This window comes from Diadema antillarum, unplaced genomic scaffold (genome assembly GCF_040938485.1).
Source record: "Diadema antillarum isolate AM-2024a unplaced genomic scaffold, OU_Dant_1.0 seq00000009_RagTag, whole genome shotgun sequence".
NCBI classification, from domain to species: domain Eukaryota; kingdom Metazoa; phylum Echinodermata; class Echinoidea; order Diadematoida; family Diadematidae; genus Diadema; species Diadema antillarum.
In genome coordinates, this window is record NW_027271131.1 from 1,116,493 (window position 1) to 1,143,063 (window position 26,571).

At 37.3% G+C, this 26,571-nt stretch overlaps 1 protein-coding gene across 1 annotated transcript in view; it reads right to left on the minus strand.

Annotated features, from left to right (window-relative positions):
- Positions 1 to 567: 567 nt before the first annotated feature.
- The window catches only part of LOC139725026 (TBC1 domain family member 15-like), a 32,634-nt gene continuing 6,630 nt past the window's right edge, over positions 568 to 26,571 (minus strand). The window contains exons 2-10 of the mRNA XM_071636115.1: positions 17,574 to 17,649; positions 13,059 to 13,177; positions 10,865 to 10,989; positions 6,773 to 6,885; positions 4,636 to 4,703; positions 3,476 to 3,622; positions 2,668 to 2,758; positions 1,902 to 2,050; positions 568 to 733 (exon numbers count right to left, since the gene is read on the minus strand). Of these exons, the coding sequence (XP_071492216.1) occupies positions 588 to 733; positions 1,902 to 2,050; positions 2,668 to 2,758; positions 3,476 to 3,622; positions 4,636 to 4,703; positions 6,773 to 6,885; positions 10,865 to 10,989; positions 13,059 to 13,177; positions 17,574 to 17,649 (1,034 nt within the window). The 3' untranslated portion in view covers positions 568 to 587. The remainder of the gene's footprint in view (positions 734 to 1,901; positions 2,051 to 2,667; positions 2,759 to 3,475; positions 3,623 to 4,635; positions 4,704 to 6,772; positions 6,886 to 10,864; positions 10,990 to 13,058; positions 13,178 to 17,573; positions 17,650 to 26,571) is intronic.

Below are 26,571 nucleotides of genomic sequence, written 5' to 3' on the forward strand. Positions count from 1 at the left end.
ATTACAGTGAATATCAAGTTAATAATAGCAGGAGCATAAAGGCAAATTAAATGAAAAATCATCTGATTGTAACAAATATAAGGTTTTAAGAATCACACCAATTACCACGTCACAAACATGCAAAAGGCATCAAGACATTGTATCCTTTGAATAAATCATGATTTATCTGTGAATCAATCATCTTTAGAGGTTTATAGAAATCTCTCTCTACTTGTTTATCACAGTTGAGTCTTTCTCTAGTGTGTCAAAAGTTTTCTCAAATACCACTTTGACTTTGAGGCTGTATGAATAGGGATATCATGTGTGCGTGTGTGCGAGGAAAGCTAGAGAAGGATGCTACATTAAGACTGAATTATCACAATCATATTATTGATACATGCAGTGGTCTTTATCAATGAGAGAAAAAAGTTGTAAGCTCCATTTACACTTATCTATGATTGGTGAGCTTTAACTCACAAGATCTTGCAAATCTGTGTTATTTTGGTGAAATCTACACCTAAAAAATGGTAACACAAGGGTTTCATTCATCCTTTTTTTTTGTGTGTGTGTTTAATATTCCTCCTCTTATTGCTGACTAAATTTCTCTCTTACCCATTCACTAACTGGAATATACTCGCAGCATCATCACACTGTCGTATTTCATCTCTGTACTTCTGTAGAATAGCGACGCAAACGAAGAGCTCAAAGGTGTATTCCGTTGATATCGTGCCCGGAGCTGACCTCGTCACTCCATCTGTGTGGATGATATGGACGAGGAGAAAATATCTTAGCATTATATACCTCCTTCAAGGTCGCATATTCCTTTTGCAAACATCAACAAATTTTGCATGGCTAAAGAATAATGTCTCCCAATATTATGCATTAAATCTTCAGGAACATTATTATGTGAACAGAAATTAAAAACTAAACCCACCTCACTTGAGAATACTCTCCCCTTTTGTACCGAGAATAATGGTTGGAATTTGGGGTGAGTCTGTGCCAATCAGCAATCAAAGCACAATAAGGGTTAATGCAAGGTATTCTAAACAAAATTATTAATTCATGAATTTTGTGACAAATGTGTGAGACACTAACTACTATATTTTTATACTTTGCAAGTTGTGTGCATCACAGGATTAGGTTGCAAAGCAATAATAATTAAAGACCACATCTAAATATCCCTGTCTTTCTTGATGTTTCAGTGTTTCATTTTAGTCTTCCAACCTTATTTCCTTCTCTCTTTCATTTCATCTTTCCATCCCTCCATCCTCCTTCTCCTCTTCCTCTACCCCTAGGGAAAACTGACCCTAATACAACCTCACCTGTTTTCTGAAATCCCCCAACCCTCCCATTTCAGGAAAACTGACTCCAATTCATCCTGCTTTCACCCTCTTCCAACCTTCCAACCTTCCTTCCTTCTCTCTTCACTTTCATCTCTCCATCCCTCCATCTACCCTCCTCATCCTGCTCCTGCTCCTCCTCTTTTGGGGAAAACTCACTCTAAATTCATTCTTACCTGTTTTTTTAAATTTTTCATCTTGGTAAGAATCTAGCACCTCCTCCGATTCTTCTTTCACTCTCTTCCAACCTTCCTCACTTCTCTCTCTCTTTTCATCTCTCCATCCCTCTATCCTAATCCTCCAGTCCTTTTGGAAGACTGACTCCAAGTCTGATAGAAAAATTGCCATTCATCGCCATATAAAGCACCTATTATTTAGCATTTTAGTAGTATTCCTGATGAAAATCATGAGCATACACACTCAGGTTGGATTTGTTTTATATTTTTTTTCTATCACATGGTTACTACTAAAACACTGAACAATCGGTGCTTATCTATGTTGAGGAAGGGTAATTTGTCAATCAGTTGCAATAAAAACAACTCGATGCAAGAATTCACCACCTTGACTCCGATTCATCCTCACCTGTTTTCTGGAATTCCCTAGCCCTCTCCTTGTCGCGTTCCCTCTCAGCGTCCAGAGACGACAGCTCCAGGTGGTCACTGCTGATGATCTCAAAGATCTGCAGGCACTGGTCAAACTCAAACTCTCGCTTGAAGCACAGGAGTAGCCACCTGATTGTTTTTAGCCAGGAAAATGATGCAAGATACCATAAATGCTGTCTTCATCTACAGGACACATTGTCATTGAGATTAACTTCACTCTCATGCATTACACAAAAGAAAATAAAGAAAATTGAACAATCCATTCAAAGTTTTGAATTCTTAAAGTTTGGGTGCTGCCATTGCTGGATGAGAAGACTACAACCCTTTGTGATGTCAGTGCATGACAACAAAATAAAGAAAATATAAAGAGAATTCAATATATTTTCTCTTTTCTAGCATAATAAAAGAGCACTTGACTTACCTCTTTCAGAAAGCACAGAGAATAATATGATCCTTAACATATGTCAGTAACACTTCATGGTGTACTATTCATACAAAATCAAATTCTATTGAATTATCTTTATATTTTCTTTATATCACTGTCCTGCACTGACATCCTGAACTGTAGTCTTCTCATCCAGTGATGGAAGCATCTAAACTTTAAAACTTCATAACTTTAAAACAGACTGTCCATTTTCCTCAAACTTTACGGATATATTCTACCAATACTACTGCATTCGATCAATCAACATATTGTATTTTGGTTTCATTTCTCTTTAAAATTAAGAACAAAGGGTGGCTGTTACCTGTGACAAAACATGAGGTCTCCCATGTCGCACATGGTGAGGTGAGTCAACAATGGCTGGTCCACTTCTTCTAACAGCTTCTTCAGGGACTCTGGGGGAAAAAAGATTGCACAATGACAGGAATTCAATTGTGTGGCTCTCATTCTTGACAGAAGTACTACACACTGATATAGCAAGGCTATATCATTAACCTCAGCACATCAATAAGCAAATCCATGAATAGTAAAAATAAGCATTTTGCAGACAAATATTACATTTCTGGTACTTCTGTCTTTTTATATATTTTGAAATGGGAAACTTGCACGTACTAAACATACTTACTCATACACCAGTATCAGAAAAAAAAAATTAATAATTTCAAAATATGTTTTCTCTGAATTTTGATTTTTGAGAAAAAAAAAATCCTATACCCATACCAGTAACTGCTGTTCTGTTTATATATACATGAAGAAAAAAAAAACCCAAAAAACTACACTACTTGATCATTATCACAGTTGGGAGGACTTCAGTTTATGTACCAACATAATCTAATATGTGTTTAGGTACATGCAGGTGACCCTAAAGCACACTAACAGAGAGGACCTATGAATGAGATTTCATGAGTGAGTCTGAATTATGACAAAATTGAAGTTCAAATTCTCACTAATGCAGCTTTACAGTTTAAGATTACCTCTCCTTTGCTTATAAGATATAATGAGATATCACTGTAACTTGTGTCAAGAGTCAAACATATAGCTGAAAATAAAATCCATTGCTCTATTTAAAACGTGATCAAGTTTCCAAGCAGCAGGCACGAATAATGACCAACCTAATTTTTTGATCATCCCCGTTTCTAAGAAGTCGTCCACGACCTTCTCCAGGTAGAGCGTGAAGCACCAGTACGCCTCTGTCTCGTTGTCCATGACAACCAGGAATCTGCTTAGGACATCATTCATGCCTTGGGCGTAGGTCACAGCTAGCGAAAGAGGAATATTATGCGTCATATACAGAGCGACTTTGTTCAGTAAAGCTGTTATTTCAGCTCAGATGGTTTAATTAAGAGGGTTTTATTTAGCAAATTTCGCAAATCACTGTTGGGCGAACAACATGCAAAAATATTGCCATCTGATGCACTAGTGGAGTGAACGGATAGGCACTAGCGCACTTTAACACGATAGCCTGTTAGCCTCAGTGTCAACTCATGAAAACAACATCTTGCAAAAATGTCTATATGAGAAAAATAGCAGCTTTTACAGTACGGGTATTTACATTTAGCCACAGTTCAGTCATGGAATATTGAGCACACACTCTCTTCATTTAACAACTGTCTTAAAGATAATGTCGCGTGATAACAGTACACACATGATTCAAGAAGCAAAACATTTGAAATACCACCTGTTATTGCTGAACTGAAGCCCACTCACAATACATCGCCCCACCTACCCATATCTGTGTCATCAACTGCTCAGGATTCTGCTGTTTTGCAAAGCTACTGTTCCATCAAAGCACCTATTGTATGTAGATTGACATCTACTGCATAAACAACTATCCAGAACAATCTAAATACCACAAAGTACATGATAATGTGTCCATAGAATTAAACACAAAGTTATATAAAGAAAACTGGAATATGTCAGTGACAAATCAAATGAAGAATTGATGAATGTTATGATTCAAATATACAGAAATATAATTTTAGAATGCATACTGCATATATTCAACCACAGCTAATCATCTACAGGTAAGTATTTAATGAAGCAAATTGATTGAATAGATAGCAACAAGAATCTCTTTTAAAGGATTGGTATAATGAGCAGCATTATCACAATGGTCATTACAGAACGGGAAGTCCATGACAGAGATGTGATGAAACATATGTGTTTTGCTTTCAGATCTATTCATATAAACTGCCCTATTCAATGTTCCCAACTTCAAACGATGAAAAAAACAAACAAAACAAAACAAACAACAAACTGCTAATGTACTTACTAGGATGGAAGACAGCAAAAGTCACCAGAATATTCCTGAGTTTTTCAAGGTTCGGGTTATCTTGACCCCTGCAAAAAGGGCAAAATACAGAATGAATAATGCCATCATCATCATCATCATCATCATCATCTTCATCATCGTCATCATCATCTTCATCATCGTCATCATCATCTTCATCATCATCACCATCATCATCACCTTCATCATCATCATCATCATCACCGTCATCATCATTGTCATCATCATCATCACCATCATCATCACCTTCATCATCATCGTCATCATCTTCATCATCATCATCGTCATCATCTTCATCTTCATCTTCATCATCATCGTCATCATCTTCATCGTCATCATCATCTTCATCATCATCATCGTCATCATCTTCATCGTCATCTTCATTGTCATCATCATCTTCACTTATCTTCTGTTTTCCCCCAAGGGAATGGGGGCGGGCGGGGAAAGGGGTGGGGCTGGATGTTTCATTTCCTGTATACCTGGTAAATGTGACCATGCCTCACAAACAGTACAAGTTGCATGACCCCATTTTAAGCAAAGGAGTAAAGAGTGGCAAAATAGGTCAACCTAGTCAAACTTTGGTCTTTTACATTTTCTAAAAGAGCAACTTGTTTGCAAACTTATAAAGTTTACAATCATAAAGCAAATGGGAGATTTTGTGTTTTTTGCAGTTTTTCAAGAATACTTTTTCGTAGAATAATGTGATTAGATATGTCTTGAGATGTCTGTTTTCACTACTTAAATACCTTTTACAACCTCTTTGCTTTCATCTCAACTAAGTTTTGAAAAGACAATACTGTAATTTACACAACACCAGAGTGTGAACAAATTTCACCTTAATCTGAGAATCCCTTCACTGTACTACTATGGAATTTACACCCTGTTTCTGTCCCATTAATAACACAGTGCACAGCTTGGTGACATTAAGCACTTGAATAGACCCTAAACTTCCAAGCCTCTTTTTTAAGTGAACATTTTTCTAAGAGTGTGTAATTTCTTTCCATTATTTGGATAGGTTTGTACAGTCCATTTATATCAAGTTACATGTCATTATAAAGCTCATTTGTTTGTTTCATTATCTAAGAAGATGGCTGGATAGCTCATATTCAGCTACACTAGTTGGTCTTCCATGGGGTACAGTTGGATGTGAAGCAGACCACTTAGCCGTGTTTAATATGCACATTGATCTTGGTAATGAATGAATGAATGAAGCGAGATCTTTTATGTGCATAAGTAGTGACTCTCACTCACAGGACCTCCATTTCATGTCCTATCTGAAGGACAGTGTTTTGCCTCCTGGGGGAACAGTATGATTTACACACAACATTGCTCAGTTCGACTCGGGAATTGAACCCTGGTCATATGGATCGGGAGGCAGACGCACTACCAACTGAGCCATATCACTACCCTTTTTTTTTCTTTCACAAATGAAATACATTTGGTGACTTGATTATACTACAGTTGAACCTCTTGTATCCGGACAAGTCGGGACCGGGGCTCATCCGGATAAGGGATTTGGCCGGATACGGGAGACTCAATGCTTTATATTATACATACATACATTCACATGTACAGATGTAGCCCATTGTAGTACCACATGTAGTATTTAAATGTGTATACTGCAAACTTTTCATTGTTACATTAGGGGATGTTTGGGGATGTTTGGGGATGTTAAAATGTCTGAAGGTAAGCAATTTGGAAGGAAATTTGATGTAATGTATGTTAATCATGTTGGAAGTAATATGTAATTCATGTGTGTTTGTGTAGGAATTCTCAAGGAGTTGGGAATCCCCCTTTCCTCCCGTAATTATTTAAAAAAAAAAAAAAAATCTCGGCAAGATTGCGTCCGTATAATAGAGAGATCCGGATAAAGGGAGGCCGGATAAGAGAGGTTCAACTGTATTCCCTTGGGAAAAAGACAAACAAACAAATGCACATGTTTCAGAGGATAATCCCTGTGCAAGAGACATCCCTTCCCTTGGTTAGGCGTCGGTGAGATATGGCGAGCTTTAAAAGGGCTTGAATGAGACTGGCCCCCTTGGTTAGGCCTGGCTGAGTTAGGATGAGCTTTGAATGAGCTGGGGCAATACTGGCCATGCAGGGTTTTGTTTATCAATACCTGAAGTAGGCCATATCCCGGTCTGTCCTCGGAACGTCTTTGTCGATGATCCTGAGATTCTTCTTGATCAGGTCCAGATTGTTCTCATCAAATGGCTGTCTACTGGCATAAATCTGTTACACAAAATAAACAAACAAAAAACAGAAGATCAAACTATGAGACTTGACATCACACTTTTTAACAGCTACTTCACAAACACAGATTGTACCTTTAAATCATCTGATTCAGGCTAAAGCAAAATCTTTTAGTTATGACCAGAAGTGTCAATTGCACATATGTGTGTGGTGTGGATAACCAACACAAAGTACAACAATGTGTGAATATAATGATTGTCTAGGTTTAAACACTGTAAATCAAACCTTTAAAGAGATACTTTCCAAATGAAACAAAGATGAAGTGGGTTTCCTTGTCTCACAACCGATCTTATACCTTTAAAGCGGGTATAGTAATCTCGTAGCTTTCAAAAATTCTACAGTGTGTGCTTTATTTTCTTAAACCAATATGATCCCCAGATATTACATCTAAATCAATTAGTACAGCATAATATTGAAAAAAAAAGAGTTTTTCCAGAGTCTAATTTCATACATTTTCATCAAAAAAGCAAACCCAAAAGACAAACTTTGGTGTTACTAGAAAAACGATGGTGTGACGTGTCAAAAGTACAAAAGGATATCATGCATTAACTGCTGGTTTTAATTCAGTATTTGTGACGAAAGTGTACTGCAGTATAAATTCTACACTTATGTAACATGATTGAGTTTCGGAAAGCTTCCCCTGTCTGTGAGTTCACTGGAAACATACAGTCTAGTAAAATAGAAAAGAAAAAACAACAACAACAAAAACATCAGTACCAGAAGGAAATGAGATTATTCTACAGAACAGCTTGAAGTGTCAGCTACCACACATAAAGAATACACACACACAAGAAAATGAAATTAACCTGTATGAAGCAAACAGTAAATATTCATCCTAGGTGGCAGTAAAAATTCTGTTTTAGTTACTTTATGCCATCGCTGCCTAAACTCTTATGTGCCAAACATATCAAGATATCTCTTTTGTGTGGCCTTTCATCTCACTTAATACAGCAGCTTTTGCCACACTTTTGACATTCCCTACTTTTGTTTTTTAGTATAATCTTTTGGCATATCTTCAATTGCATGTTGCTCTCCCCCACCCCCCCCCCAAAGCTCACAGTGTAAAAAAAAAAGTCCAGGATACATGTACTATTCATAGCGAGAGTCCACACTCTTTACTTGGCCAGACAAAAAATTGATTGCCGAGAGCAAAGTGGTCTGGCTCATTTTAATAAAGAATTCCACAAAAACTGCTTGATACACATATACACTTTGTATATACAGTCAACTTCGGATACCTCGAAGTCGTCGGGACTGAAGAAAATGGTTCGAGGTACGCGAAATTCGAGGTACGCGATATTCGAGGTACGCGTATGTACGTCGAATTTTCTTCGACTTATCCTACGTTTATCGATGTTCAACATGGTATCTGTTATAGTGCCTACCGATTGTTTGCATGCTTGTCAAATGGAATTTTTATATGAATTAATTGAATGAAAATCGGAATTGAAATCAAAATTTCAGAAATGAAGATTTTGGTGGCCCTATCGCGCCACCAAAAAAAGTTGGATGTTTGCCTTTACTTTTGAAAATGAACAGCGGTAACAATTGGCTCCGTAAGATACTAAAATAAATGTCGGATGTTTGCTCATACTTTTGGAAATGAAAAACGGTAAGACTCAGCTCCGCATGGTGCTAAAACTAATGCCAGATATTTGATTTTGCGTTCGGAAATGAATAAGGATAATATTCGGCTCCGGAAGACGCTGAAATAAATGTCGAGTATTTGCTTTGACGTTCGGAAATGAAAAACAATATTCAACTCGTACGATGGTTATTGGATAAGTGTCGGATGTTTCCGTATACTTTCGCAAGGAAATAGCAATAACATTCGGCTCCGGAAGATGCTAAAATAAATGTCAGATGATCGCTTTTATGTTCGGAAGTTGCAGTAATATTCTGCTCCATACGATGCTAAAATAACTGATGTTTGCTTTTAAATTTCGAAATGAATAATAGTAACATTCAGCTGCGTTCAATGGTAAAATTAATGTTTGATGTTTGCTTTGACGTTCGGAAATGAGTAACAATAACATTCAACTCCTTACGATGATAAAATAAATGCTGGATGTTTGCTTTTACGTTCGAAAATAAATGGCAATAACATTCAGCTCCGGAAGATGCTAAAATACATCTCGAATGATTGCTTTTAAGTTTGGCATGTTTGGAAGTGAATAGCAGTAACATTCTGCCCCATATGATGCAAAAAAAAAATGGGTATTTGCTGTTACATTTCGAAATGAATAACAGTAACACTCAGCTACGTTTGATGGTAAAATAAACGTCTGATGTCAGCTTCGATGTTCAAAAATGAAAAACAGTAACATTCGGCTCCGTTAGATGATAAAATAATTGTCAGATGATTCATTTCACTTTCGGAAGAGGACAGCAGCAACACTCGGCTCCGTACGATGATAAAATAAATGTCGTATGTTTGAAATGAATAAAGGTAATATTCTGCTTCGTACGATGCAAAAATAAATGACATATTGTTGCTTTTACATTTGGAAATGATTAACGGTATTAATCCGCTCAGTTAGATGCTGAAACAAAAAGCGGATGTTTGCTTTCACGTTTGGAAATGGATAAGGATAGCTTTCAGCTCCGTAAGATGCTAAAATGAATGTCGGTTGTTTGCTTTTACATTTAAAAATGATTAACGGTAATATTCGGCTCCGTAAGGTGCTAACAGACTAATAAATGTTGGATGATTGCTTTTACAATAAGAAATGAATAACGGTAACTTTCGACTCTTTACAGTGCTAAAACAAATGTCGGATGCTAACAAATGTCGGCAAATGCTCCCACTTTTTCATTTCAAACGTAAGTTTTGACCTCCTAAATATACAGGCATCAACTTTTATAATAATCTATACGCCTATTTGCTAAATCTTAAAACAAAAAATCTAGATGATTGGATTTTCTATTCATTTGTTTTAGACATGGGCATCTGTATCACTTTAATAATGCTTAATATTCATTTTTCTATGTTTTGTAGGACCGATTTAGTTTTCCTAATGTTTTTCTCCATTTTTTTTTTTGTGTGTGTGTGTCGCCAGATTTTAATTTCGTGTAAATTCGACCACCAAAAAATAAAAATCAGTGATACTGGTGGCCCGATAAAAGTTAGTAGGGAGCCCTGTTTATTCTATTCTTTATTATGCTCGGCCTATACTTCCACATCATATTCCACAATATTTTCATAATCGCACTGCTGAAAAAAAAAATCAGTGCTTGCGTTCTCGGGGAAGAATAAATGAAACATACTTCGTGAAAGGCAAAAATAAAAGTTAAAAAAGGCACTACGCAGGAGATTAATGTTTGGACAGTGGACCGTGATTACTGCCAAAGATATAACTGTCAACACCTATATATACGCAGGTGCGACACGACGATTAAGAAATCTACGCGCTAGGTATGACTATCACGATCAAGAATTAAAACACAGTGGTTAAAGAAAAGAAGATGATGGGGCAGAGCGTAGTGCTATCGTAAGCACTCCATTGCTTGGCAAGGGTGCTATGTGCATACCGTGTACGTATGTAGGTAGGTGTTGGGATTTTTCTTGTCAGCTGTGTACCGGGTATTTCTTTGGGCGCGCGATTGTTCTGGTCGGGAATATTTACAGTCGAGTGTGAGAAGATTTGTGACATGTCTTCTTCGCTGTCCACGCGCGCTTTATCGGAGATGCTGAGTGATGTTGCAATTTCGATTCGAGCTACATGCCGGGAAAAACAATAAGTTAATTAAGATCAGGACAGTAGATTTCACTTCGAGGTAACCGAACTTCGAGTTATTTTCTTCGAGCTACGCGAATTTTAATACACGGAAACTCCATAGGAACAAACGGGACTTTCATTTTGCCCCCGAGGTAAGTGATATTCGGCTTATCCGACGTCGAGGTATCCGAAGTTGACTGTACATGTACAACATGCAAAAGTAGTCATGACAAACGTACCTTGGCTTGAAACTGGGCAAATCCCAGTTTCTGTTGGACTTCATCATCACCATCCTGATGTAGTCTGTGAATGCTGGGTGTGGCTGATGACAATGATGTCTGATTCCCATTCAATAATGTTGTTCCTGGAGAGCGTACAAAACAAATTACCATATTTATGCTAACATACAATCTACTAGTACTTGCATTTTGTTATCAGGATTTTGTGTTTATGATAGCATTGTATATAATATGTTTTTGCATGTTTCAGGTGTTTACACATATATTTTTTGGTTTCAATATTTTTATGTTTTGTTTTAATCATTTGTACCTTTAAATCATGATGATTTTACACATGGACGACCCATTGTTAAACAGCTAATGCTGAATGGACCCTCCCGTATTGAAATAAATAATGAAAAAAAAATGAAATGTTCTGCAGAGTGCTACTTAATACTTATGTACTGTGAAATAGATATACACGTATTTAAACTTTCTGAATCTAAAATAGGTTGCCTACGGAATATTACTCATCCCATTATGTGCCAAAGCACTTAGTTCTCATCTGAACTCTGACTCACAGGTTGAATGCCACTTTGAAGCAGGAGCTGATCCCATATTTTGCAGGACAAAACAAGATTACCATATCATTTCAACCAACACTACATAACAATGAATAGTTTGCCTGTTAATTATTTGAGCAAATGAAGTCAGGATTATTTGAAGATAAGACCTCTCTCTCTCCAACTCCCATCAAAAACTAAGAACAAATAAAAAACAAACAAATAAACAAACTTACCACTAATAACATAAAACAGAAAAGGGTCAAATCTGACAATGACATACATAATTCATCTTTAGAGTGAAATTTAGTCTGAAAAGTTGAATGGAGCAGTTTTGTTTTTTTTTTTAAGGAAAGCCTCTTTTCTAAATTGTTTTGAAGGGTTCACCCATGCACAAAACATTTAACTTCCTGAGAATCACTTTATCTTTGTTGCTATTTCCCATCCTCCCCAAACTCAGAACAATAAAAATTGGCTATTTTGTGTGGTCAAAACATCAACTGTGTGACCCCTAGAGTGACCACAGAGAGCGAAGGTCTGCTTATGACACATGGTTCTTGCTTTGTAATGGTCAGAATCAAACCGGTTATTTTTCCGGCTCAGACGGTACTTGGTGCGCCCTGTCAGTCTCACAAAAAAACAAAGAAAGCAATGATCTATGTGTCTAGTGCTCAGTGAACATAGTATTGGGTGGTTCTTTGTTCTTTCTTGCTGTCCTCTTCAATTATTTCACTCAGTGATTGCTGCATATTGAGGTTTTCTAAATGGAGCAGACTACCATACCTAATCAGCTTTAGCAACTGCCAGGGTTTCATTTGGCACTTTCCATGTAACTCCTGGTATGGGACTACAGTGCATCCCCAGCCTCCTAATGCATTATTGGCTACCTCCATTTACTCACAAACTATTATTATAAAATGGGTTCAAGAATGTAGCCAATAGGAAGCGCTGAAATGAGACACACCTCCTTCCTTTACTTCAGTACAATTGCACTGCCTGTAATCCTATGGTAGATTGCCGATCGTCTGTGCGCGCGGCGGCTCCTTTGATGAATTGCATGCATACGCGTACGCGCTGTCAATCCTGTAAACAACTTCTAGTTCGGGCTGCCGGCCGGCCGGCCTGTCTTCCCTTGTGCATAACGTATGTGGCGTACGTACGTACCGTACTATACGTACACTTTATGTACAGTACAATAGACCAAGCGTTATGGGACCGGACGCGTACATGGAGTCACTTTGAAGAGCAAATCCAACGATTTAGCAGGTTAATTCTCACGCCGTTTTCAGAGTATGTTGTCTAGTAGGCCTATATGAGGAGTCTATATCAAGTCTTTAAGGTAAAGGGTGCATATTCTATGTAAAATAAGTAAGTTTTCATGCGGGTGTCCGGAAACCCAACCCCCCATTATACTTATACTGTATGAGCGGGACTTCCGCGAGTGCGACGTGCGTAAAAGTTTGGGACGAACATCTTCGGACGTCTTGACCCACAAAGGTACGTGAAAAACGCTGAAAAATGATGTTAGTTTTCGAATTTTCGACCCATTTTATAAAACAAATGATGCACAGGATCATCTATCCTGTGCATCATTTGTATACTATTAAACTTTCAGAAGAAGGAGAAAAAAAGCTAAAAAGGCAAGGACATACCTGAGCTGTTGTCCTCGTAATTTCTGCTGGTCAGTCCATTGCGCTCAAGGATCGTCTTCCACCTTGCTTTCAAGGCCTCGTAGCGGAACGCACACTCTAGCTCCAACGCTTCACGCTCTCTGCACAAAATGAAGGCAGACATGAAAAACATATTCACTGATTTATTAAAGGGGAACTTACTCCAAACATATGGAAGAATTCTTTAATATTTTCTTTAACTCGTTCCATACTGTGACATCAAATATCTTTGTAGGCTTCTCATCTAGCACTGATAGCACATAGTTGTGACCAAAACTAATTTTTGTAAATTCATAACTTTTGAAGAGATGGTCAATTTTCTTCAAATTCATGTGATGTGTTCAATACAGTTCTACTAATACTTCTGCAGGCACTAAACTCACATGGGGCTAATATCCCTTTAAGAACTAAAAGTCAGCTCCCTTCTGAAAAAAAAAAACCAACAACAACAAACAACAAAAAAGCAAATAACAATGACATGCCAAACTTTGCATGAGCAGGTAATGCTTGAAACATGCCTGAGTGTCAAACATATCAGGTTGTTTTTCCCCTGAACCCAAAGAAGTGTGGGGATTCCAAGAAACCAACTACAGGCTAACTTGTGGCCACAAGGAAATACACCCACAAAGCAAAGATGATCACCTCTGACATTATATATGCTGTAGAGGACACTGCCCTTTGGTCACATACCACTTTTTTTGTCCACCATCATCCATCCACCCCCCCCTCCCCCCCCCCCCTTTGTTACCAAAGGATAAAACTGGACTCCAACACTTCCCACCATTATAGAAAGTAAATATACAGTATGAATTACACATGACTCACAAGTAGAACAAAGAGATCTATGTATCAGTGAGTAATTCTTGATACAAAAGCCGACACAGAGGTATAGACCTACAGTGCATCTGTTTTTTTTTCTTCTTCTTTTCTACGTAGGCTCCCCTTTGTTTAATACTGAAAGAGACACTTAATACAGCTGTATTTGTGGCAATGTGATTAGTCATACCACACAGGTGATCCCAATAATGCTGAAAAACAACTTTGAAGGACTTTGAAGGATATTGCAGTATATACAAAAATCTTTGTTGGAACATTAAATTATAATTACTACTACTATTTTCACCTGCAAATCGCCACTTGTTTTGACAAAAAAAAGCATGTTTGTATGGAAAATCTTTCTTGAACATATAACTCTTAAAGTCATCACTCGGGAGCTGCAGATTTAGTGTCCACCTGTTAGAATCTCACAAGTACATTGTAGACCCTTTCCATTTCATTGGTAATGGGCAATAATATACAGATATGAAATGCTTTTCGGGGCAATGCTGATATTATTGCCCCAAATAAAAGCAGTCAATATCTGTTTTATATACCTAATTAAATTCAATGAATGTTTACTTGGTCCATCACGACTGCGCTAGCCAATTCACACACATTGTAAACAGATTGTTGCCTGCACTGCCACAGATGTTTACACTGTGATCGCATCGAACAAGGGGCACCTTTTCAGCTACATGGGAGCCAAGAGTTTTGACACAGAATTTGTACATGTATACCAAATGCTATGCACCAAGAGGGCAGTTTAGTACTATGGAGCACCATGGGTTCTATGGGAAAATTGTTGAATTCATGCCCCCATTTTCAACCAATAAGAATCAAGATTTCGTCAAAATGAGGTACTACTAGTCTACAATAGAAAACATTGGCAGGAAAAACCAATCATGCACAAGACCAGCATGTACATGTACTGGAAAATCTGCAGTATACTAGAACTTTAGTGTAGGAACTGCACTGTACAAGGGTGCAGTGGCTAATACTAGAAAGCAAGATATTTTCGGGACATGAAATTTTCACAAATTAGAGCTGACAGCCTTTTCGGCACATCAAATTTTCACAAATTGGCACTACAACATTCAATGTATAGAGTGTAGACACAAACTTTCATGTGCATTTTAATTTTGAAAATCTTGGCTCTCCTGAAATTCACAAAATTACATGTCAAATGCGCGCTAACATTTCTGGTTGTTTGACATCGGCCAGCCAATGCACAGCATTCTAGAACACTGACAGCACTGAGGCCGTACTGCACTGTCTGTACATTTTAATATAGGAAGTGAACATTTGTAATTACAAAGAAAGCAACTGGGCATTCTTCCACGAAAACCTTCACAACTGCCATTCACAACTCACTACATGTACCAGTGGAAAAAGGGTCAAGCAAACGGAAGTCAGCTGACAGGACTTGAAGAGGCCGGTTTATAAAACGTCTCCCTTCAGACAGGGCAATAACTGATCTAATTATCATTATGGTTCGGAATCAAGTTTGCACGCTATATCTGTGCCTCGCATCAGCAGGGAAGCTTTGGGTATAAAATGTGTGGTCAGAAATAACCTTTTAGTTTATAGTAGTTAAGTTTGCATAAAGGATAAAATCATTGGTTACATGTATGTGGGTAATTCCATGAAGTTGGGGCAGTGTCCATGTAGCATCGTGATATTTGAAAAATACATTTCAGCATAACTCAATATTAATTATGCTATACATTTATTGTTTGTAGGCTTTACATTTGCATTGAGGCCACACATTTTCTTGGAGACTTTGTGCCATTCAGACTCAATTTTGATGAAGTTATTAAACAATATGTAACGGTGTCCTGTAGCATCGTGACGTGTCCATGTAGCATCGTGATATTTTGAAATTTGGTCTTAAGAGACAAATTATGGCAATTAGCTTGACTAAAATTTGATGCAATATGCATATTTACTAGATTAGTCAGATAGCTAAATATCTCAAATTTCCTGTACACAGTTTTCATTTTAAAAGAAAATTACAAAATGTGTCACGATGCTACGCGGTGTCCTTTTTTGTTACATTTGGTGGACACCGCGTAGCATAGTGACACATTTTGTAATTTTCTTGTAAAAGTAAGACTGTGGAAAGGAGAGTAAAGATATTTAGCTATCTGACTAATCGAGTAATTATGCATATTACATCAAATTTTGGTCAAGCTAATTGCATTAATTTGTCTTTTAGGACCAGATTTTAACTATCACGATGCTACATGGACACGTCACGATGCTACAGGACACCGTTACATTTTTTTAAAATAACTTCATCAAAATTGAGTCTGAATGGCACAAGATTTCCAGGAAAATGTATGGTCTCAATACAAATGTAAAGCCTATAAACAATATATGTATAGCATAATTAGTATTGAGTTATGCTCAAATGTAACACTTTGTGCCCCAACTTCATGGAATTACCCATGTAGCTAATTATTCATTGCCATGGTAACAGCATTCACTGCAAGTTACACAATAATAGATACTGTTTAACGTCGCAGTGTGTTTATATGTCAGGGTGACATGACATTTGCCCCTGCGACAATTACCCTGGTCTTATTTTCTCCAAGGACTTTAGGATTAAGGTTACGGTTGTGATAGGGTTTTAGGTGTAGCTTGATGTGAGGATACGGGTCAGAGTTATGTTTGTGGGTTGAATTTATGTTTGGCTTAAATAGTGTGCATATATTTCATGGGAGCAATTGTTGCAGGAGCAAATGTCATGGAACCAAATTTCAGAAATTATTGAACTTTGCTGACCTATAGCTGTAACTGTAATGCAATGCAGTCAGCAAATAAAGTTCATATAAAATATCAAGAGATTGGCCAAAAGGAAAACAGTAACACCATTCAGGAGTTACCCAAAACTTCACTGATTGTAAAAGGAAACATGCCGGCTGTCAAACTTTTATGAAATCACGGCAAATGAATAAACAGTTCTTTCAATACCCTTTTCACTTTCCTCTTCCTGTCAACCGATAGAGAGAGTGACATAAGGGCCTACCCTGTTTCCTACAAAGTTTTGGCTACACTCCTGACTGGATTATACTGTTATGCTTTGGGCTGTTGTTTTGGTATTTTACAAACAAAAGTCAGGGAATTATACTGTCACAGAGATGTATGCACAAATATCACAATGTTAATAAACCATTTACTGACTGGTTATACTAACATTTCTGTTGATGGGAAAACAAGTGAGTACGATGAATCTTATTACTCACAGATTTTCACTTTTTCAACCCTCTTTTTCTTTTAATCAGCTTCACTGTTTTACAAAATCAGAGACTCTAGCAGGGTTCGAAATTGGCAATGGTCCACTGGCCATTGGCCACCCAAAATCACGTCGGACTAGCTAAAAATCATAAAATTCTGAAGTAACTAGTCCGTCTGGTTAGCCAAAATATTGCTTCAGTGTCAAAATTGATTCTAAGTAGTCCGCCTGGCTAGTTAAAAAAAAAAGTTAAGTGCGACCCCTGTCTAGTAAAATATGAGCATGCATTCAGATTTGTCACACTGGAAACACTGCTTCTGAACAGTGCCTTTAAAGTTAAACGACTGTGAATCTTCCGGTAATATTGACCCAAGGACAAGGTAACTTAAAGGATTGCAAAATAGATCAATAAAAGAAAACAAGGCACCAGTAAACAAACATACCTCCTCGTTGACTGGCAGGGGAAGTAGCCGAAGAGAAACTTCCAGGCATCTTTCCTCACATCCTCTTCTATTCCACCTAAAGTCACAGCAAAGAGACAAGAATGTGAGTTAGAGCAAATTAATTGGTACTGTATGCGCCATTTATTCAGTGAATCTAATCTTTTTTTAATCGTGACTTAGCAACAATTCTATGAGTGGTTATACTTGCAATTATAATGGAGTATAGTCATTAATGGAGCAATGTACGTGTACACGTTGCATTCGTGTAGGGATCAAGAGTTAATATCGTGTATTGTTGAATTCACAAATATCATCTAATGCATGGAATTTGCGAAAATAAAAACCCCACAAAATATTTGGCATATACAGCAATACTGTATATCCCATGCATCGATAGGTACGTTCACACAGAGGCCAATCATCAATGATAGCTAACCATCGATGATAAGAGCTTACCCTTTAACTTTTGAGTTAGAGTCCCACTTGATGATTAGCCTACACCACAGAACCGGAAGTGATAAACCCAATAATGTGAGAAGGTACAGTAGTTTACTGAAAGCACATGTATTATATCAATGATTTGGAAGTTGACCCAGAAGCTCAGGGGGAATAGGATTCAGGCAAGGGTCAGGCTAACTTTCGAGTTTCGAAAAATTTTGCAGTTTTAATCTTTAAAGATTGCTAACTTTCAATTCCATATGATCTATACAGGGATAAACTACGGGTACACGCTAATCGGTGAAGTTTACAACTTTGAATTTTAATACTCTTCATGATTAGCAATGTGAACCTAACTTATGTCAGAATACTGCTATACGCACTTCTTGCAATAAAAATTACCTTTCATAAGCCAGGTGGCATACAAAAAGATTGCAGTCTTTAGTAAATTACTGGAAATGTGGCTGTTTGCATGGTTCATTTTTGTTTGTTTGTTTGTTTGTTTGTTTGTTCGTTTGTTTGTTTGTTTGTTTGTTTTGCTTTTTGTGGGGGATGTGCTCACTCAAGTTTCACAACATCAATGTGACCTGATTGAAATTTTACTAGTAATTATGTCCGGGTAATTTCAATCATGGTAAAAAAAAACATTGGCACATTTTTATTTCTGCACTGGTATCACACTGCTCCCTACAACGCAATACATTCCATATTTCCCATAAAGCAAAAGACTCTTTTCAGTAGTATCTCTTCAGTATGCCAGTCCAAGCTGGTACAAACATAAAATTTACTGTGCTAAACTCAAACTTCAGATCTCCTTTCTTGTTCAGAGATTCTGTAGCTGTAATCCCTGTACACGTCGCTTCTGATAGTAACAAGAAGTAGGCATCATCGTTTTTTTCAATCATTTTTTGACTGCTTCCAACAGGTTTTCTTTGTCACATTGCTACAAAGGTAGGCATATTTAAATCCTCGTGAATAGTTTTTGACAATTTCTGGTCATGGACATCAGCATTTAAATCTGTGATTGTCTTTTTATTAGACTGTAAAGAAAAACAATGAAGCAATCCCATCGATACATGAGGCAATGACAAAGACTCATCAAACAGATGCAACAAAAACTTCCCTAGCCAACAGCTTGCTACTTGCATTTTCATTTGTGTGCAGTTATAAATGTGAATGCAAGTGGTTTCTTTCTATTTCAGAAGGAGTATAAATCACTGATTGCTTCACACTTGAGAGAAGTGAGCCATTGTTCAACCTGGTCACATGATAAATTGTGCATGTGAACAGAGTTGATTATTTTCTATCCAGCTGGTAGCAAATGTTCAACACCTTTTATGCTCACAGATGCAAGCAAACCAGTCACCCAGCAGGTAACTGACCTAGCAGTAAACCCTGCCCTCTACAGCTGGATTTCCAAATGAAAAGCACCCCTGCTGAGTATTGGCAGACTAAATCATTTTGGCATTGATTAAAGTGTGTCACAAGGACTAAATGCATCATTTCTCTTCTACACTTACTCCCAATCTGTGAACTGGAAAGGGATTTTAAGATTGCAATTGCAACACCTTCATAGATCAGGTGTTGACCTTTGCATTATCAAAATTTATTTCACTTTGATAAATGGTGATGTAATCATGACACATTATTATACATAAAAGCCACTTTTTCGATACAATAAAAACCATGTATCAATATTCCTGCACGGGGTTTGCTTAATGACATACAATATTGTTAGCATAATACCTGTCCTATGCATTTTACATTACCCGTATCAATGGAGAAAAAGAGTACAATATTGTTTTCAATATTGTACTCTGCTGTCAATATCGCACTCAAATGTTTCTTTACACGCATGCACAGTATCCCTTGCAAAGAAAGCAAAGTGCAGTGGCATTGCGCGATGAGGTTGAGAAATGCGCGATGAGGTTGAGAAATGCCATGGAGTACACTTAAATCGTCTGTGCTGTGTGCGGCAGTCGCTCGCTGATATGCTCTGTACTGTACTGTACTGTGCGTAGATACACGTCCGTATACAAGTTGAAAGGTTAGATTTTGTAAACAATATAATGGTGAGTGAAATCCTTTGTTCTTTTTTTCTTTTTTTGGAAATTGAATGTGGTGTTGTGTTGGAAAGTGGTTTGTATGTATAATAATAATAATAATGGATTTCTTTCGTGGTATATCAGATATATTGCATTCATCAACATGAATATTGCACTCGTCTTCGACTCGTGCAGTATTCATGTTGATGAATGCAATATATCTGATATACCACTCAAGTGCATCCAGATAATTATTGCATAGGACATATATTCACTAAATTTCATTTTCAAGAATTTCGTGAGTCTGGTGCTATGTGTAGATTTAACGACACGTGAAAACATTAACTCTGATCCCAACATGAATGTGAAGGGGACGAACGCATTTCTCCATTCATTACTGTACTCCCCATTCACGAATTTAACCGCTCATGAAACTGTCAGGAAATCCCGACTGACAAAAAATTAGGCTTAAGTGAGATGGCATATATGCAGTATTTGTCTTCATACTTTCAATGAAAGTGAAAGTGACATATAGTTAAACCTACTGAGAAATAAGTCACTCAGTTTACCCCACTTTGCACTCTTCCATTTCATTCAACTTCCATTCCACTTTATAGGGCTAGGGTTAGGGTTGTTATACGGTTTTAGGTTTAGTTTGATGTGAGCATTAGAATTAGGGTTAGGGTTATGTTTGAGCATTAATGTTTGAGGGTAGAATATATAGTATGTTTGGCTTCCAATAGCATGCAGATATTTCATTGGAGCAATTGTTGCAGGAGCAAATGTCATGGAACTCTCCGTGCCTGCTTGTTTTGTTTTGTTTTTTCAGTGAATTGATGTACCATATAAGAACTACTGCTTTATCACACATACATAATGACAGTGAGGATATCTATCACAGCACTGAAACTTGACTATGGTAGTTCTTATTGTCAATGACTAGAGAAGCAGTAATATTGGTACAGGTAGCAATAAATAATCACAACTACGTATTTCTGTATAACATTTGTTGAGTTGGGACTTGTATGCAGCACAATGATGCAAGTGGTTGAATTCACACTGAGTAACTGAGACAGGAGCTTTTTGATTTAGAGAGAATATATACAGAGCCCCTGTATATAATTTAATTTCCCACCTAATGCATGAGTGTAATATGGGAGGCAATATCATTTGGGAGTTGTGAAAGGACAAGTTCACCTTCATAGATATGTGGGTTGAGTGAATGCAGCAATATTACTAGAACACATAAGTGAGAGTTTGAGGAAAATCGGACAATCCGTTCAAAAGTTATGAATTTTTGAAGTTTCTGCTCAGTCATGGCTGGATGAGAAGACTTCTATAGCATGTGATGTCACATGTGTACAATGATACAAAGAAAGTATAAAGAAAATTTAACATATTTTCACTTTTCTCGCATAACAAAAGAACACTTGACTTCTCTCTTTCAGAAGGCAAGGGGAATAATATTACCCTTAAAGGGACTGTACAGTACTGGTTGAGGTAGGGATTCATGTTTTGAACATTCCTAAATGAGATAATGAAAAGCCTCTTATGAAATATGAAAGAGCATGCAATTTTAAGAAGGATTCAATGTTTATTTGATGAAAATTGGTTTTCATATGACTGAGATATCCAAAAAAGTGCTAATAATAAAAGGTGACATGCCACAACTTTATTAGGATCTCTTTGTTTCACCTTGTTTTTGGATATCACAGCCATTTAAAAACAGAATTTCATCGAATAAACTTTTGATACCCCTTGGAACTGCATGCTCTTTGACATCTCATAGAGTGGTTTCTGAATATCTCGCAAAACGTTAAAAGCTAAATCTTCACCTCGACCAGAACTGTACACACCCTGTAAAAATACATCAGTAACAAGTCGAAGAAATGTGCACTTTATTAAAAAAAAGTAAAGTTTTGTGATATTGTCTTTTTATTTTCCTTATATCGTTCTACGCATGTGACATCATACACTGTAGTAATCTTCTCATCCAGCAGTGACTGCGTAGATACTTTAAAAATTCATAATTTTTGAACGGATTGTCAGATTTTCCTCAAACTTTCACTGATGTGTTCTACTAATATTGTTGCATTCACTCAATCCACATGTGTGAAGGTGGACTTGTCCTTTAAAAGTAAAATAAGGGGTGGTGGAGACTTTTCAAAAAGTATTCCTTTCCGTTTTTATGCTCAATAGACTAAAAAGAGACTAGAGGGACAAAAAATGTTACACAGTGTGATCTACATGTATTGACTTTAAAGTAATATCACTACGTGCATATAAAGCAGGAAATGACATACAAATGCCCCACTTTGTTCCTTGTTTTCAAACTTCCAGACCAGTATAGTAAACACAGCTAGGAAGTAGCTACTGAAATTCATACACGCCCAAACAATTTCACTATGGCGAATTCAATAACCGCATTATAAAGGCATACCATGGAGAGTTACTGAGCATGCAACATCACACCAGTCCTTTTCATTCAATCTTGCTGTCAATTACTTGTATTCTACTCTCACTTTCTGTCCCCATCTTTCACAAGGTGTTTTACCGTCAACTCCTGGCAGCGATATTATGATAAGAGTTCAAATTCAAATGGAGAACCATAATTGAATTACAACATGAATATACATGACATACAAGTGTATTCTTGCACAGTAGACTACAAGCAGGTTCAGTTTACATCAACTTGTATTTATGCCAATGAAGGGCAATTTGTCAATCAGCAAGTACAATGTAAGTTCAGTTACTGCAGTGAAGGGGAAATCTATACTAACAGATGGCAAGAAATATTTCAGCTGAGTTTCTTTCTCTAGTGAAAACGTAGCTATAGGTGTAAATGTTATAATCATGGCCACATTGAATCTCCAATGTATTTTTCAGAGACAGATGAGTTCAACCTTGAAATAAGGTTCACGTCCGATTCAATAATATACAAATATACTTTGCCTTGAGAGTTTCTTGTTAAAACTATGGGCAGAGGTGACTCCAAAAGAACTATTCAATGAGGGGCGCAGCCCCGAAGTGAATAGTTCTTTCTGAGGCACCGAGGCCTATAGTTTTAATAAGAAACTCGAAATTAGGCAAAGTATATTTGTTTTATATTTTGGATCAAAAATTTGAACAAAAGAAGGGGAAATGCAAAGCGAGAAGTGGTATGATGGATGCGATGGCCGATGTTGTGAAGGGATCCTATTAACATTGATCCTACATTAAGAAGCATGTCGCTGCGCACGATGTCGGACCTGCTTTGTGATGTTTGTTAAGAATGTTACATTTACAAGTGCGACGCGAGGTGTTACGGTGCGAAGCAATGCGTAATGTCAGAATTGTTTTTATGACGTCACAATTGTTTTGTTAGAAATTGATACATTTCACAGAGTGACGGTACTAGCAGCAAGAATTGCTTTCTGACGTCACAATTGTTTTGCTAGAAATTGTTACATTTCACACAGAGTGACGGTACAAAGCTGCGCACAATTTCAGAATTGCTTTGTGACATCATTTTGCAAATAATATACTATTTGCAAAATGTTGTCATAGAAGTGATGTCATTTTGCAAATAGTACTTTATGGAGTGTCAACTTTCTGAAATAGCTGAAAATACCTATAATCACGTGAAACTCTTTCAACCAATCACCAGAGGATAAATTTTTGATCCAAAATGTAATAAATGATAACAATAACAAAGGTTTTCTTTGTGGTATTATGTCTATTTCAACAGAATCATGACTTGGATGAAATTGTTACTAATGGCTATGATTACAATAATAACGAGAATAATTATCATCATTACATATGCCTCATTTCACTCTATTCGTGGAAGTCAACTTGGACATCATCACACTCTGATAAATGTGGAGCTAAATTATGGAACAGGGTTTGAACATACACATTCATGACATTCACATGACATACAGTGCTGACTGCATTCATGTAATGTAGTTTTCAACCTTCAGCAGTTCAGGATTTCTTTCTGTGGACTTTGACACTCGATGGAACCAGGTGTGTAAATTGGGCCAACAGGGGGTGAATAAACATGCCACTGGTGGTAAGCAGAATGCAAAGTGAGCATTTTCATAGCATACTCTGAACCCTGCATGAGTTTGACAGAGCTTCGTGCAGTTACTTATACTCAGGGTGCTACATAAGCACTTGCCTGATTGCCCGGGGCAAGTGAAAATCAAAGTCGGGCAAGTGTTTTTGAACAATTAGAAAAATGCTTGCCCAAACTGGGCAAGCAAATAGTTTTGAAGCCTCCTTTTTTTTTCACTTCCCCCTGCCTAACAAACCCATGAAGTCAACCATATAAAAGCCCAAAGATAATGACTATTTAAGTGATGCAACGCACTTTAATTTTATTTTAGAAACTTTCCGACACTTGTATGAAGAAACCCAAATGCAGTGCAACGAAAACCCTTGATCAAACCAAGTTTGTTACTCCAATGTCTTCAGGCGTGCAAATCAATGTATGATGTTTATTCAAATGATTGTGTGTTACTCAGCCTTTGACTTACAAGAGATTTTCCACATAATTTCCTTATATTTTTGGACTTTCTTTTTGGGCAAGTAAAATTCATGTTCAGGCAAGTGTTTTGAAACAGTTTGAAAATCTGCTTGCCCAACCGGGCAAGTGGTAAAAAATAGTTTGTAGCACCCTGCTTATAAATACTGAACATTGCTTTGAAATTAGATACATGTACATGTAGGTCACTGAACGATTAAAACATTAAGATTTATGGACTATCCATCCTGTGCAGACCACATAACAAGCTTTTCCTATTACCTGAACATACTTGTAGTAAATACATTTCACTACATGCAGTTACAATCTAGTTTACATGCATCAGTTGGCGATCTATCAGTTGGTCTACTCCTACTTCGTCTAATAGCCATTTGGTCTCAACCCACATGGTCTAATCCCATTCCGTCTACAACAAGTTTGTCTACGGACCATTTAGTCCAATTGCCACTTAGCCTCATTACCAGTTGGTCTACTTCCAGATGGGCTATGCCCACTTGGTCTAATACCCACAGTTTATTGGACAAAATAGGAAAAAGTCCCAAGGAGACAAAACTGCAGTTAGACAATTTGGTCATTAGACGAAACGATAAGTAGCCAACCTGGGCATTAGACCAAGTGAGAAGTAGACAAAACGGGCATTAGACGACATTGATGGTAGTGAGTTTAGCCGTAGTGGTGTTGGACAAACTGGGAAGTACTGAGTAGATCATCTGATCATCTGATACTGTAGACCAAGTGGCAATAAACCCAGATGCCCTGTGGGGGGGGGGGGGGGGGGGGGGGGGGCCTCTGTGACTGCATGCCAGTACTAACTTTTGTTATTAATGATTTGTATGAAATAATGGATTGTTACTTGATAGACAAGTCTGTTGTTTGGAGAATCTCATGAATTTACGCTTCATAATATTAAAGCATTTTAGCTTGTAGGCAAAGAGCGATCTATAGAACATACTATGGGTAAATTACAATTTGCATAACAGATTTTTCAACAGTAATAACATACTGCACAATTTATAGCCCATAGTTACGTGAATGTGAAAGGAAAGAAGATTATGGAGGGGGATATGCTACGCTGTATGTACTAATTGTGTACATGATCTTTGACCTCACAAGCTCAAAAATATCTTGTCTTTTGCACGTTACTATATCCTGTTGTCAGGTTGATATGACTAGGTCAGAAATTATGAAGCATCAGAAATTGACATGTGTAAATGATCTTTTACTGATCACATGACCAGGCAATGTCATAATTTGAGAAATTTTTACTCCATGAGGAAAGTGCTATAAATTAATCTACTCTCGGAAGGAAACTTAGGATATAAACCACTTGAAACACTTGAGCAGAAGCAAATTCAGATCTGACACAAGTTACATTTTTTTTTTCAACAGCTTCCACAAGATTTTACTAGTATGTGTTTGCTGGTATTAGTCGGGAGTGGTATGCTATCTTTTAGCTTACCAAGTGGTTTCACACTTAAACTAATGTAGAAAGCATGTGCATGCATCACCAACTGGACATAAAAAAAAGTTGTGCCCTTCATGACTTTTTAATAAATGTAGACTCCCATGAACATTTCTGTTCAATAATATTGTTAGAGTCGAGAGAATACATTACTTTTGGGTTTGTGAACAGTACATTCCCACAATGCACTGCTACGGGGAATAATTTTCCTGATATCGCATCACAATTTCCCATGCATTTTTACACCATTGCTACACAAATTAATTTTTGTGTAGCAGTTTTCTTCCATGTACAATGTAGAAGTGTACAGGACACCATTTGAAATACAACTGAAATTTTCAACAGCCAGAATTGATGATCAAATTTAAGATGGAAAATTATTCCCTGAGCCATCAGGAATGACATTCCCAAATTTTGCTGCAACCAAGAGAGTCGATGGTTTACTCCTAGTAAGACTGTACATAACCACTTCGTTTGTGAGATGTTGCCACCCAACTCCAAACAGTACAGGGGCACACGCATCGT